Raw genomic sequence first — 16,128 nt, 5'->3', positions numbered from 1 at the left:
CTGGCCCCGCCTCCGCCCCCTTGGGAAGGAGGAGAGGGCGTGGCCACGCCCCCGGGGGAGCGGTGAGAGCGGCCAGCGCAGAGCAGGGAGGGCGGGCCTTCTTTCCGAGTGACGGGACCGCGGCCCAACCGGTGCCAGAGCACCGGGCCGGCCTTCCTGCAGCCTCTTCCGCTTGCCGGCTGCGGCGCCTGGGACGGTTGCGGTGGGTCTGGGCACTGGGAAGTCGTCCAAGATGATTAAAAAATTCGACAAGAAGGACGAAGAGTCTGGTACGCCCGGGGCTCAGCCGCGAGGGCCCCTTCCCCTTCCCCCGCCCCGTCGCCACCTGCTCTCGGGGACTGCGGACCTGGGGGCGTGGGCGCCGGTGTGCCAGGGGGCTGGAGTTGGAGCCCGGCCCCTCCTCCGACCCCGCTTCACTTCAGCCGGGGGCCTGCCCCTAGCCCCTCCCCCCCGGGCTCCGGAGCCTCCCTTCAGGTCGGCGCGCTCGCGCGCGGCCGGCCGCGCGCCGCCTCGGGCTGCTCGGCGGCCCCGCCCCCAGCCCCGCTCCTCGGACCCGCCTTCTCCTCCGCCCGTTCGCCTGGGGTGGGCTTGCCCACCAAAGAGGCGGGCCCACGGCAGGTGGCGGAGGGAGTGAGTGTGCGCTTGCGAGAGGCGGGGGTTGGATGGGGTGGGGTGGGGGCGGGGTACTGGTAGTGTACGGCCCGGAGTGGGTCTGGGGTCGACCGGACTGTGTGTGTGTGTATGAACTTTGTGGTGCTTGTACCTTACAGTCTCCCTGGGGACCTCTGCGCTGTCCGCTTCCCTGGGGGCAAGGCTGTTCCGTGGTACCTAGCTCATTTAATACTCAAGCATCCAAAAGTGAGTTGCATCCTGATACCCATCTTTGGTCCAGAGTAAATGAGGCAGATAGCCAAGTCCCCTCAAAAAAAAAAAAAAAAAAGTCTCAGTGATTGATAGCTGCTCTCACAAAGCATGGTCTAGGGTTGGGTTAGGAAACCTCTATGACCCTTTCAAAGCTTGAAGCGTATCTAATTCTCTGATAAAGTTTTCTGCCTCCCAGCAAAACGTTAGAAATACATAAAATAGTGCTTTCCTGCAGGGAAATCCAAAGGGCCTTGCCACAATCTTATCTTAGTTGTGAGGACATGGCAGGTATTTGTAACATTCATATAAAAAGACGCAGGCCAAGAAGATACTCATTTCAGGCAGAGTTTCTGTAAAAGAGAAGTACAGGATCTTATAGGATAGCAGACAGAGCTAGTGTCAGAGTCAAAAAGATTTTAATCAATTTGTATGCATATTAGTAATGATTATCACTGTAATATCCAAGTGAACACCTCGCTTAGGTGAGATTTCTCAAGCATTTAAAACCCTTCTATAGAAAGTAAATACATCTGTGTATGCCAGCTATTAAAGACATTTTTTCCCCCATGATATAGGTAGTGGTTCCAATCCTTTTCGGCATCTGGAGAAGAGTGCTGTCTTACAAGAGGTATGGCTTGGAAGTATAGTGTGTTTTTTCTTTTCTGTTCCATTTTAGAATGGGGACAGAGCACCTGGAATTCTATGATCCAAAATAAGAATTTATTTTGGAGTGTAACTGATTTCAGAGAATATATACTGGAGGGAAAAAAAAAGAGGGGTTTCTTGTCATAGGAAAGACTAGAGTTTATAGAAATGCAAAATTTGTAGACTCTGTCACATGTTGAGAATTTTAAGTAAAATAAGGTAGGAGGTGTTTAGTGAGAGGCTTTTGAAGGAAGTTGTAGATACTAAGCTCATTGTATTCAAATGATGTAGGTAAATATTGAGATTCTTAGGTAAAGTCCACAAGTTGAAATGGGAGACCTAAAGGAGTGAGTATGGAGTGGAAAATCAGGGTCACATCTAATAATTTATTATATACCATAATAAATTGAAAACTATAAGCTACATTATTTGGATACTATGATTAACATATGTAATAGTCCTAAAAACCTATATATAATAGTCTTCATTTTATTTAAGTTGATTTTCTATAACCTGTAATAGAAAATATATAGAGCAGTGTTTTTTGTTTCCACAGGCTCGTATATTCAATGAAACGCCCATCAATCCAAGAAGATGTTTGCATATTCTTACAAAGATTCTTTACTTACTGAACCAGGTAAATTACTGTGATTTTCCACAGATTTGTGTCTTAGAATAGAAATACATAATGTGCAGTGAAGTTTTTTTCTAGAAAGTATAATTATTAATTTTTTAATAATTCACTTAATTTTAAAATTTGCAGTGTTTGATTCATGTAGTAATATGTAAAATTTCTTGTGGAGAAGGCGTATGACATATACTTCTTTCTTATTCATGAGGTACCAAATCAGCTAAGCACACAGTATAATCTCAACATTGATTTGAATTTAACAAGTATTAGTTAATATTAAAACATGTTGTTTAGGTATGTTCAGAGGTCTTTATGTCCCTCCAAAAATATTTTAAAAAAGCTTAGACAAATTCTAGATAGATATTTTATACTTTTCTGAGGGTGTATTATATTAATGTTTTAAAGCTTTCATTTTAATATTCAAATTAGGGGATATAAGCAGGAATATTGTTTTATTGTACTTCACTTTATTGCATTTTTTTTTTTTTTACAAATTGAATGTTTGTGGCAACCCTGTATTGTTAGATGATGCTTAGCATTTTTTAGCAATGAAGTATTTTTAAGTTAAGGTTTGTACATTGTCTTTATTTAGACATAATGCTATTGTACAAAATAGACTACAGTGTAGTGTAAACATTTATATGCAACATTTATGTGTATAAATGTATAAATTTATATGTATAAATAGTGTAACATTTATATGCACTGGGAAACCAAAAAATTCCTATGATATGCTTTATTGTAATATTTATTTTATTGTCATGGTCTGGAACTGAACCTACAGTATCTGCAAGGTATGCCTGTGTTTGTTTATTTATGATTTTCTTAGTATGGTTCTGGGCTTAACTGTTTCGTGCTTTATGTCTTTTTCTCTGAATGGGGATTATGATAATACCTGTTTTAGACAATGGTAATGATTAAATGATACAGTAAATGTGAAGCACCAAAAATAGTCCTGGACACATAGTAAACATTCAGGAATAGTTTTCATTCAGTCATTCAGCGTATATATTTATTATACACCTGCTGTGTCCTATGCACAGGGGATATAGCAGACAAAACCAACAAAAATGTTTGCCTTCATGAAACATAGATCCTACTTCTTTTTTTTTCTCTTATGTGTGTGTTTTTTTTGTTGTTGTTTGTTTTTGTTTTTTATTGCTTCAGACTGAAAAATCTCATGAAATGTCTAGGACCTTAGAAAATGTGATTTTGTTTGTTAGATTCATATACACACACACGTGTACATGCATGCATACACACACCTATATATACCTCAGGTGGTTTACATATGGTGCAAAGAACACAGTGGTTTCCAGCTTGAATTCCATGAGAATATTTTTACTTGACTACGTTTCATGACCGATGACTTTATCCACAGAGATAAAGTTTTGTAGTTTGCAAATGAAGGCTGAACAACAAGTCCATGCTTTTAAATAAAATATATCTATTCACAAACATATATCCTCTTGTTGTATTATTAGAAACATTTAAGGCAAAGTCAGTTTGATTTAACTTTTCATGGCACACATTGTGTCCAAGTTGGCTAATTCCAGTCAGCAAGCATAGCTTTGAGTAATGTCGGTCTAGAGTAGCATATATTTTTATATTGACCAATGCTGCTTTGATGGGCAACCTGTGTCGAAACATAACTATCTTGATGAGAAAGTTACCCACATAGTCTGATAAACACTGACAACTAGGTGAACAGATTTGGGAACCTTAGCCTTAACTTTTGCCTAATTCATGGTAGTTCTTTATGGAGAATTACTTTTAAATTTCTACCCGAGTTGACACATCCATATATTTTGAAGTTTCAAGTCAGAAAGTAGGGACTTAAGGTGTCTTTCATCCTAAACTTTCAAGGTTTTTCATCAAAATTGGTTTATTCTTACACCTATGACAAATATATTGAAGACTAGTTGTATTTTTTGTGAAAGCTGAAGCCCTGAAAAATGCTGGAGCCTAACATATTACATAGGTTTGCTTTTAATGAAGAAACTGAATACTGAAATGATAATGTGTCAGGTGGTCTGTGGTCTGCAGTGTTTTGACTATCAATAAGATATGTTATCTAACACCTTACTACTGAAAAATATGTGGTTCCCAGATCAGTAGCATTCACATCACTGGAAGCTAATTTAAATGGAAAATTTTAGATTTCACACCAGAGCCAGTGAATCAAAATCTGTATTTTGGGAAGATCCTCGGATAATCTATTAAGCACATTAAAGTTCTGACCCAAAGGAGGTTTTTAGGGGCTTGAGCCAGTATCTTGAGATGTATTGGCAGCCCTGTAAGCCTTTTGTATTAGTAGCCCTATAAGCCTTTTTGTATAATCTGATTCCTGCCCTTTTGGTTGGTCCCTTCTTACCATGCTTTCTGTGATTCCTATAGTTCTTTACAGTTTAATATTTATTATGCTCCTATGATAGGTCAGGCTTTGCACTGGGCATTGAATTATAGAAATGTAGGAGATAGGATATCTGCCCTTAGGCTGCATAACATTAACATCTTGTTCTGATTAAGAACTCAACTTCCTTTTCTAGCTCTTGTAAATTTCAGTTCTTCAGGGAATTTAAAATAGTTCCTGCTAAAAGGTTAGAGACCACTGTTCAAGAACTTTTATAGCAGAGTGTGTGATAACAAATTATTTTAAATAAGGAATGCATAAATGGCCATGTGGGTTTATAAATAAAAAGTCAGAAAAATAACAAAGAGGCACAGTGTTTATAAAGCAATTTTTTTCCCCCTGAGTTCTAAAAGATCTTTGCAGAAATAATTGGAAAAATCCGTATTTTTGTTGTTGTTGTTTAAGAAATTGTTTTAATTTAGATTTACTTTACATTACTTAGGGTGAACACTTTGGAACTACGGAAGCCACAGAAGCCTTCTTTGCAATGACTCGACTGTTTCAATCTAATGATGTAAGTCTTTTTTTTTTAAAAAAAAAAAGAATTCTTTTAGGCTAAAAATGCTCTTTTTATTTGTTTTCCTTGGGGGAACTTAGAGTGGTCCAAATGAGGGAAGGTTGTTTGAAATGTTTAAAACTATTTAAAAATTGTTTATCTTCATAAATCTTATAAATGCTTATTAAAGAACACAGGAAAATGAAAGAATGAAAGTATATTGTTTAAAGCTGTTCACTCACAGATCTGCCATGCAGTCATGAAAACTGCTAACATCCAGCCTCTGGCATGACACTGCACAGAGGGACTGGTATAGAAATCAGTGGACATAGCTATCTCATTTCTTAAATTCTCAGTCAAGTTTCTGGTGGGCCTGGGGTTTCTGTTGGCAGTTGAGAAGAGTTCGATGCAGAGTGGGGAAGAGGATGACGAGTAGGGAAAAGAAGAGTGAGGACAAACTGAGGCTGCCAGCACCCCTGCATCTGTCTGTCTTTCCTTTTGACACCCTAACTTTCAAGCATAACAGCTGTGCTTCATTTCTGTCCTCCATTGTGGCACATATTTTGTTTTTGCCCAGCTCTGACTCAAACCCATCCAGAGAAGGGGATTATGGGATCTATATTTCTGTTTTCTGTTAACATAGATTGGTGAAACTGTGCAGTCCTTTTGGTATGTTTTGCATATCAACACAGGCCACATTTTGTGTTGAGGACTTTATGCGATTTGAGTGTGGTTATGTGTCTAGATAATGAGCAGCTTGGGGATTAGGTCCTCAGGGACATCAGCAGTCCCTTTTAAGGCAAGTGTCTCAGGGGAAGTCGCTGCACATTCTTCAGGCAAAGGAGTCTGATTTCCTCAGAGTATGCAGGACTGCTTTCACTTGCCATGGAAGCCTGGAGGAATTTAGAGGTTCAAGCTTCATCAGAATCTGCCCCTGTGTCCCCATTCCATTTTTCAGGGCCCCACTCCTCCTTTCTCAGTTAGGGTGCTAACTTTAACATAAAATTTCCCACAGGAGGTGAATTGAATTTGCATTGTTATTCAGTCACCTGCAGGATATGCTTTTCAGAAATCTCAGACCTGGGCCCACATGACATGAGACTTTCTGTTAAGGCATTATGGATGTTTTCTAGTCCCTGTCATAGACCTTAGGCTGTGAATTTAATGTTCTGAGCTTAGCATTTTCTTTTACCAAGTTCACCAGTGTACTTAGAAGGAACTATCCCATTATCCAACTCATTTTTACAGCAGTCTTCTGTGGTGGTAGCTAGTTGATTACCCAAAGCTTTGTCTTCTGTAGGTCATTGATCATACTTGTCTGCATTGATGATTTAAGTGTTTTGCCACTGCATGCCAAGGACGGCTAGGGTCCTCTTTACCACTGGAGACAGAGTCAGCCATGCCTTTTATCAAATCAGTAAGAATTTTATTTAAATCTAATCATAGAGTATATAGTCTCTTATGACTTTTCTGTCTTGTTTCTTTTCCATATGGCTTTTGAGATTGATCCAAGTTCTTTTGTGTATCATTAGTGTATTCATTTTTATTACTGAGTAGTATTCCATTGTATGGAGGTAGGTAATCTTATTTATCCATTAACAAGTTAATAGATATTTGGCTTATTTCTAGTGTATAAATATAAACAAAGCTGGTAAAACTACTCAATATAAGTCTTTGTGTGGACCTATTAATATATTTTCATTTTCTTTGGTTAATATCTAGAAGTGGCGTTCTTGGGTTTGCATTTCCTGAATGATGAATATATTAATCATGTATTAAGTAAACATATGCTGATTTGCCACCTGTTTATTTTCTTTAGTAAGAAGAAGATAAGCATCTTCTGTTTACATCTTTTTACTTGTTTTTTTTTTTAATCAGGTTGTTTATCTTCTGCTCACCTCTTCTCTCTACTCACCTATTGTGTTGTAGGTGCTCTTTGTATTTTCTGAATACAAGACCTTCAGATAGTTCAGTTCAGTTCAGTCGCTCAGTCGTGTCCGACTCTTTGTGACCCCATGAATCGCAGCATGCCAGGCCTCCCTGTCCATCACCAACTCCCGGAGTTTACTCAAACTCGTGTCCATCAAGTCGGTGATGCCATCCAGCCATCTCATCCTCTGTCGTCCCCTTCTCTTCCTGCCCCCAGCCCCTCCCAGCATCAGGATCTTTTCCAATGAGTCAACTCTTCGCATGAGGTGGCCAAAGTATTGGAGTTTCAGCTTCAGCATCAGTCCTTCCAATGAACACCGAGGACTGATCTCCTTTAGGATGGACTAGTTGGATCTCCTTGCAGTCCTAGGGACTCTCAAGAGTCTTTTTGTAAATATTTCCTCCCAACCTGTGGTTTGAGTTCTCATTTACTCATTACTGCATTTTTTAAAAGTATACTTTACAAATAGTAAAATCCACCCTTTTTAGGGTATAGTTTTATGAGTTTTGACAAATTCATACAGTAGTATTAATCAAGATTTAGAACATTTCCATCACTCCAAAAGGTTCTCTATTATATGATTTTTTTCCTCCCATCCTCAGGCGCAGGAAACCAGTAATCTCTTTTCTTACCTTATAGTTTTGCTTTCCAGGAAATCATAAGAATGATATCATACTTTCACTATCATACTTCATCATATGTATGAAGCTTTTTGAGTCTCCTTTTCAGGCACTTAGCATAACTCATTTAAGATTTGTACATGTTTTTGTTGATTCCTTTTTATTTCATTGTAGATATTTGTTGTATAGATGTACTTTAGTTTGTTTATTTGTTCACCAGCTATAGAGTATTTGGTTTGTCACCATTTTTTGATGGCTGTGAATAACGTTGCTGTAAACATTCATGTATAAGTTTTTAAACATAGTTTTTATTTCTCTTGGGTAAATACCTAGGAGTGGAATTACTGGGTCATATGGTAGGTGTAGAGGCTTCCCTGGTGACTCAGATATTGAAGAATCCACCTGCAATGCAGGAGACGGGTGTTTGATCCCTGGGTGTGGAAGATCCCCTGGAAAAGGGAGTGGTTGGCTCCTCACTCCAGTATTCTTGCCCAGAAAATCACATAGACAGAGGAGCCTGGCAGACTACAGTCCATGGGGTCACAAAGAGTTGGACATGACTGAGTGACTTCACTTTCACTTTCATATATCTTCTATGATGAAGGATCTGATCATATCTTTTGCCCATTTTTAATAATTTGATTGTATATTTTCTTTCTACTGAATTTTGAAAGGTCTTTCTGTATTCTGGACACAAGTCCTTTATCAGATGTTTTCCGAATATTTTCTCCCAGCCTGTATCTTATTTTTCATTTTCTCAATCTTTAAAAGAACAGAAGTTTTTAATTTTGGTGAAGTCCAATTTATCAGGTTTTTCTTCTTCCTGTTACGGATTGTGCTTTTGATGTGTACTGCAGAAATCTTTGTCTAACCCAAAGTCACAGAGATTTTCTGCTATGCTTTTTTCTTAGGTATTTTGTAGTTTTTGTGTCTTAAAATTGCTGTTTGATCATTTTGAGTTAATTTTTGCACATTATATGAAGTGAGGGTTGAATTTCTTTTCATCTTTCTCTTCCTTCACCCCTTCCTCCATTTCCTCCTCCTCTCTTTTTCTCAACAAATTCTACTGGAATAATTGCTTATCAGTATGGAGGGAGAAGGATGAGGAAGAATAATAATGATTGTGTTACATTGGCACTTTCCTTTTTTTTTTTTTCTATATTCTTATTCCAAAATCACACTATTACTGTAGCTTAAAAAATTTTTATATTTATTTATTTTTGGCTGCACTGGGTCTTTATTGCTTTGTGCAAACTTTCTCTAATTGTGGCAGGCAGGGGCTACTCTTTGTTGTGGGGCACGGGCTTCTTATTGTGGTGGCTACCTCTTGTGGAATACAGCTCTAGGACATGCAGGCTTCAGTAGTTGTGGCATATAGGCTTAGTAGTTGTGGCTCATGGACCCTAGAGTGCACAGGCTTCAGTGGTTGTAGCATTTGGGCTCAGTAGTTGTGGCTCTCAGGCATGGGCTTCAGTAGTTGTGGCTCACAAGCAGTTTCTCCTAGGCATATGGAATCTTCCTGGACCAGGGATCAAACCTATGTGCCCTGCTTTGGCAGGCAGATTCTTATCCACTGAGCCACCAGTGAAGTCCTACTATAGCTTTATAGTACATTTTAAATCAGGTAGTACATGTTTTCCTATTTTATTATTTTTTTCTTTTTCAAATTTTAACTTAAATTCTTTTAAATTTATTTTTAATTGTAAGAAAATTGCCTTATGATGTTGTGATGGTTTCTACCATACAACAATGCAGATCAGCTATAATTTATGTATATATCACCTCTCTCTTGAGCCTCCCTCCCCTCCTCCCATCTTACCCCTCTAGATCATCACAGAATGCCTGGCTGGACTCTGTGTTATAGAGTAACTTCTTACCGGCTATCTATTTTACACATGATAATGTATATATGTCTATGCTACTTTCTACATTCGTCCCACTTTCCTCTTCCCCCACTGTGTCCACAAGCTGCTTCCCTACATCCATGTCTCCATTCCTTCCCTGCAAATAGGTTCGTCGATACCATTTTTCTATATTCCATCTATATGCATTAATATATGATATTCGTTTTTCTCCTTCTGACTTACTTCACTCTGTATAAACAGGCTCTGGGTTCATTCATTTCACTCGAACTTACTCAAATTCATTCTTTTTTATGACTGAGTAGTATTCTCTCGGGGGGGGGGGTGTGTGTACCACATCTTCCTTATCCATCCATCTGCTGATGGCCATCTAGGTTGCTTCCATATCCCAGCTGTTGTAAATGGTGCTGCTGTGAACATTGGGATACATATCTTTTTCAGTTATGGTTTTCTCAGGGTATATGTCCAGTAGTGGGATTGCTGGGTCATATGATAGTTCTATTTTTAGTTTTTAAAGGAATCTCTTTACTGTTCTCCATAGTGGCTATATCAGTTTACATTCCCACCAACAGTGCAAGAAGGTTCCCTTTTATCCACAACCTCTTCAGCATTTTGGGGCTTCCCTCGTGGCTCAGAGAGTGAAGCATCTGCCTGCGATACTGGAGACCCAGTTTGATCCCTGGTTTGGGAAGATCCCCTGGAGAATGAAATGGCAACCCACTCCAGTATTCTTGCCTGGAGAATCCCATGGACAGAGGAGCCTGGTAGGCTACAGTCCATGGGATCGCAAAGAGTCGGACACAACTTCACTTTCACTTTTTCCAGCATTTATTGTTTGTAGGTTTTTTGATGATGGCCATTCTGATTGGTAACAGGTGATACCTCATTGTAGTTTTGATTTGCATTTCTCTAATAATTAATGCTGTTGAGCAGCTTTTCATGTGCCTCTTGGCCATCTGTCAGTTTCTTTTAAAGAATTGTTTTGGCTCTTGTAAGTTCTTTGCATTCCTATATTCATTTTAGAATCAACTTTGTGTATATATGTGAAAGTTGCTCAGTCATGTCCAACTGTTTGTGACCCCCATGGATGGTAGCCTGCCAGCTTCTTCTGTCCATGCGATTTTCCAGGTGAGAATACTGGAGTGGGTAGCCATTTCCTTCTCCAGGGGATCTTCCTGACTCAGGGATTGAATCTGGGTCTCCTGCATTGCAGGCAGACTCTTTACCGTCTGAGCCACCAGAATCAGCTTATTGACTTCTATTTAAAAAAAAAAAAAAAAAAGGCCTGCTAGAATGTTGATGGTGATTGCATTGACTCTAATGATCACTTTGCTAAACTCTTTCAATAAAATTTTACAAAAAGATCAGTTTGAGAAGAATTCACGTTACATTATTGAGTTTTCTATTCCACAGCCGTGGTATATATTTCTCTTTATACAAGTCTCTAATTTCTGTCAGCAGTATTATAGCTTTCAGCACAAAAGTCTTAAACATGTTTTGCGAAATTTATCCCTGAAGTAGTTAATATTTTTATACTATTGCATTTGTATTGTTTTAGGTACTCTATAGAAATTAAATAGATTTTTGTGTATTGATCTGTTTCCTGTGATTTTGTTAAATTTATTCCTTCTAGCAGTATTTTTGGAGATTCCTTAGGATTTACTTTTTTCAATCTGAATGATTTTTATTTGTTTATCTTACCTTAATATCTTGCACTGTGATACAGCGTGAAATGGAAGTTGTGGTGGAGGATATACTCATTTTGTTCCTGATCTTAGAGGGAAAGTATTTAATCTTTCACATTAAATGTGATGCTAGCTCTTAAGTTTTTCATGTGTGTGTGTACTTAGTTGCTTAGTCTTGTCTGACTCTTTGTGATGCCATGGACTGTAACTTGCCAGGCTCCTCTGTCCATGGAATTTTTCAAGCGAGAATACTGGAGCAGGTTTTCATTTCCTACTCCAAGAGACCTTCCCAAACCAGGGAATCAAACCCACATCTCCTGCATCTCCTGCTTTGGCAGGCAGATTCTTTGCCACTGTACCACCTGGGGAGCCCCTAAGTTTTTCATAGGTGACCTTTATAAGGTTGAGGAAGTCAGTGTCTCTTCTTAGTTTGCTGGGAGGGTTTTTTTTTTTTTTTGTAGATGAGTGTTGAATTTTGTCAAATGTTTTTTCCGTAACTATTGAATTATCATGGTCTTTCTTTTTTAGATTATTAATATGGTAAGATTCATTTACTTGTTTTCCTGGAAAATGTAATATCTTTATTTTCTGTTAAAATTCAAAATTTGGTATTAATTTTGAGTGTGTGGTTGTGAAATAATATTTATCTGTAATTTTTTCTTATGTTTTTGTTTGGATTTTGTATTTGGGTGATGCTGGCATTATAAAATGAATTGATAAGTGTTACTTCCTCTTCTCTCTTGTAGAGTTTTGTAGAATCATCATTATTCTTATATATATATATATATATATTTATTTATTTGTTTTATTTTTGGTTGCACTGGGTCTTCATTGCTGTGCTCAGGCTTTCTCTAGTTGTGGTAAGTGGGGGTTACTCCTCATTGCAGTGCACAGGCTTCTCACTGCAGTAGCTTCTCTTGTTGCAGAACACAGGCTCGAGGTGAAGACGCTTCAGTAGTTGCAGCACTCGGGTTCAGTAGTTGTGGCTTACAGACTTAGTTGCCCCAAGGCATGTGGGTTCAGTCTGTGGTCTGGGAAGATTCCACATGCCTTGAGGCATCTAAGTCTGTAAGCCACAATTACTGAACTAAACACTGGCTGGACCACCAGGGAAGTCCTATAGAATCATTATTAATTTTTCCTGAAATGTTTATTGGAATTCACTATTGAAAGCATCTGCACTGTGGTAAGGTTTTTGATGATAATTTTAAAAGGAAACAGATGGTATTATGCAGATTATTTGTCTTCTTGAGTGATCTCTGGTAGTTTGTGTCTTTCAAGGAATTTCTCCATTTTGTTTACATTGTTGAACTTCATTGGCTAAAACTATTCTTAATATTTTCTTATTCTTTTAAGGGTTTGTAGAATCTGTTGATACTTTTTTTTCACTTTGATATTGTAATAGGTCAAGCAGAACAAACAAAGTATATAATAAGATGGTAGATATAGACCCAAATATATCATTATTGCTTTAAATGTAAATGAATAACACAAAGAACATTTACAGAAACTTGACTGTATGCTGAGCCATAAAATAAGACAAAACAAATTCCAAATGAATGAAATTATGTATCTTGTGTTCTCATTACCTTGGATTAATGTTGGTTATCAATAATAAAAGAGTAACTGGATAGGTCTTCCCTGGTGGTCCAATGGTTAAGAATCTACCTACCAATGCAGGGGACATGGGTTCGATCCCTGGTCCAAGAAGTTCCTACATGCTGCGAGGCAACTAAGCCCACTTGCCACGACTACTGAAGCCTGCATGCCTTAGAACCCCTGCTCCACAACAAGAGGAACCACCAGAATGAGAAGGTGGTGCACTGCAACTGGAGAGTAGTCCCCGCTGCACATACCTAGAGAAAGCCCATGTGGAGCAGTGAAGACCCAAAGCAGCCAAATAAATAAATGTTTTTAAAAAGAGTAACTAGATGATTTACCATATGTTTTTTGATATTAATAACACATTTCTGGGAATCGTCTGGTGGTTCCATGGTTAGTACTCTGCATTTTCATGGCTTAGGGTGCAAGTTTAATCCCTGGTTGGGGAACTAAGATCCTGCAAGCCTCAAGACTTAAAAAAAAAAGCACATGTTTCTTCTGTTTCTAGATTTTCCCTGCTACCAACGATATCTAAAAAGTATATATATATATATCCCACACAGTAGTCTTCAAGATACTAGATTAACAAAAATTCCAAGATTATGATATGAAGAAAAACCAATGCTTATACTAGTTCGTTTCCTTGGGGAAGATTACAGGTCTCAGATTAGGGGGTTGTTAGTTGTTCAGCAGCTCAGTCATCTCTAACTCTGTAATCCCATGGACTTCAGCATGCCAGGCTTCCTGTGTTTCACTGTCTTCCAGAGTTTGTTCAAACTCATGTCCATTGAGTTGGTGATGCCATCCAACCATATCATCCTCTGTCATCCCCTTCTGCTCTTGTCCTAAATCTTACATAGCATCAGGGTCTTTTCCAATGAGTTGACTCTTTGCATCATGTGGCCTAACTATTGAAGCTTCAGCTTCAGTATCAGTCCTTCCAATGAAATTTTAGGGTTGATTTCCTTTAGGATTGACGGGTTTGATCTCCATGCTATCAAAGAGGCTCTGAAGAGTCTTCTCTGGTACCACAGTTTGGAAGCATCAGTTCTTTGGTGCTCAGCCTTCTTTATGGTCCTACTCTCACATGCATACATGACTACTGGAAAAACGATAGCTTTGAATATATGGAACTTTTTCGGCAGAGTGAGGTCTCTGCTTTTTAATACATTTTGTCATAGCTTTTCTTTCAAGGAACAAGTGTCTTTTAATTTTGTGGCTGCAGTAACTTTCCACAGTGATTCTGGAGACCAAGAAAATAAAATCTGCCACAGTTTTCCCATCTATTTGCCATGAAGTGATGGAACCAGATGCCATTATCTTAGGTTTTCGAATGTTGAGTTTTAAGCCAGCTTTTTCACTTTCCTTTTTCACCCTCATCAAGAGGCTCATTAGTTCCTCTTTGCTTTCCACAGTTAGAATGGTATCATCTGCATATCCAAAGTTGTTGATATTTCTCCCAGCAGTCTTGATTCCAGCTTAAGATTCATCCAGCACAGCATTTCATATGATGTACTCTGCAGAATACACAGAAGAACTATACAAAAAAGATGTTAATGATCCAGATAACCACGATGGTGTGATCACTCACCTAGAGCCAGATGTCTTAGAGTGTGCAGTCAACTGGGCCTTAGGAAGCATCACTGTGAACAAAGCTAGTGGAGGTGATGGAATTCCAGCTTAGTTATTTCAAATCCTAAAAGATAATGCTGTGAAAGTGCTATACTCAATATGCCAGCAAATATGGAAAACTCAGCAGTGGCTACAGGACTGGAAAAGATCAGTTTTCATTCCAATCACAAAGAAGGGCAATGCCAAAGAATGTTCAAACTACCACACAATTGCACTCATTTCACATGCTAGTAAAGTAATGCTCAAAATTCTCCAAGCCAGGCTTCAACAGTACATGAACTGTGAACTTCCAGATGTTCAAGCTGGATTTAGAAAAGGCAGAGGGACCAGAGATCAAATTGCCAACATCTGTTGGATCATAGAAAAAGCAAGAGAATTCCAGAAAAACATCTATTTCTGCTTCATTGACTATGCTAAAGCCCTTGACTGTGTGGGTCATAACAGACTGGAAATTCTGAAAGAGATGGGAATACCAGACCACCTGACCTACTTCCTGAGAAACCTGTGTGCAGGTCAAGAAGCAACAGTTAGAACTAGACATGGGATGATGGACTGGTTCCAAATTGGGAAAGGAGTACATCAAGGTTGTATATTGTCACCCTGCTTATTTAACTTATATTCAGAGTATATCATGCGAAATGCCGGGTTGGATGAAGCACAAGCTGTAATCAAGATTGCTGGTTAAGAAATATTAACTACCTCAGATATGCAGATGACACCACCCTTTTGGCAGAAAACGAAGAGGAACTAGGAGACTGTTGATGAAAGTGAAAGAGGAGAGTGAAAAACCTGACTTAAAAGTAAACATTCAAAAAATGATGATCATGGCATCTAGTCCCATCAGTTCAGTTCAGTCGCTCAGTTGTGTCTGACTCTTTGAGACCCCATGGACTGCAGCATGCCAGGCCTCCCTGTCCATCACTCACTCCCGGAGTTTACTCAAACTCATGCCCATTGAGTCGGTGATGCCATTCAGCCATCTCATCCTCTGTCATCCCCTTCTCCCGTCTTCAATCTTTCCCAGCATCAGGGTCTTTTCAACCAAGTCAGCTCTTCGTGTTAGGTGGCCAAAGTATTGGAGTTTCAACTTCAACATCAGTCCTTCCAATGAATATTCAGGACTGATTTCCTTTAGGATGGACTGTTTGGATCTCCTTGCAGTCCAAGGGACTCTCAAGAGTCTTCTCCAACCCCACAGTTCAAGAACATCAATTCTTTGGTGCTCAGCTTTCTTTGTAGTCCAACTCTCACATCCATATGTGACCACTGGAAAAACCATAGCCTTGACTAGATGGACTTTTGTTGGTAAAGTAATGTCTCTGCTTTTTAATATGTCATCTAGGTTGGTCATAACTTTTCTTCCAAGAAGTAAGCGTCTTTTAATTTCATGGCTGCAGTCACCATCTACAGTGATTTTGGAGCTGAAAAAAATAAAGTCTGCCACTGTTTCCATTGTTTCTCCTGTTTGCCGTGAAGTGATGAGACTGGATGCCATGATCTTTTGTTTTCTGATTGTTGAGCTTTAAGCCAACTTTTTCACTCTCCTCTTTCACCTTCATCAAGAGGCTCTTTAGTTCGTCTTCCCTTTCTGCCATAAGGGCGGTGTCATCTGCATATCTAAGGTTACTGATATTTCTCCCAGCAGTCTTGATTCCAGCTTGTGCTTCATCCAGCTGAGCATTTCTCATGATGTACTCTGAATATAAGTTAAACAAGTAGAGTGACAGTAGACAGCCTTGACACACTCC

General features: G+C 39.1%; 1 protein-coding gene across 1 annotated transcript in view; it reads left to right on the top strand.

Annotated features, from left to right (window-relative positions):
* Nucleotides 1–156: 156 nt before the first annotated feature.
* Nucleotides 157–16,128, top strand: part of COPG2 (COPI coat complex subunit gamma 2) — a 265,234-nt gene continuing 249,262 nt past the window's right edge. The window contains exons 1-4 of the mRNA XM_065939126.1: nt 157–269; nt 1,440–1,492; nt 2,066–2,146; nt 4,996–5,067. Of these exons, the coding sequence (XP_065795198.1) occupies nt 233–269; nt 1,440–1,492; nt 2,066–2,146; nt 4,996–5,067 (243 nt within the window). The 5' untranslated portion in view covers nt 157–232. The remainder of the gene's footprint in view (nt 270–1,439; nt 1,493–2,065; nt 2,147–4,995; nt 5,068–16,128) is intronic.

Source organism: Muntiacus reevesi, chromosome 6 (genome assembly GCF_963930625.1).
Source record: "Muntiacus reevesi chromosome 6, mMunRee1.1, whole genome shotgun sequence".
NCBI classification, from domain to species: Eukaryota; Metazoa; Chordata; class Mammalia; order Artiodactyla; family Cervidae; genus Muntiacus; species Muntiacus reevesi.
Note: the sequence above shows the minus strand (reverse complement) of the source record. Positions and strands in the feature narration are given on the sequence as shown.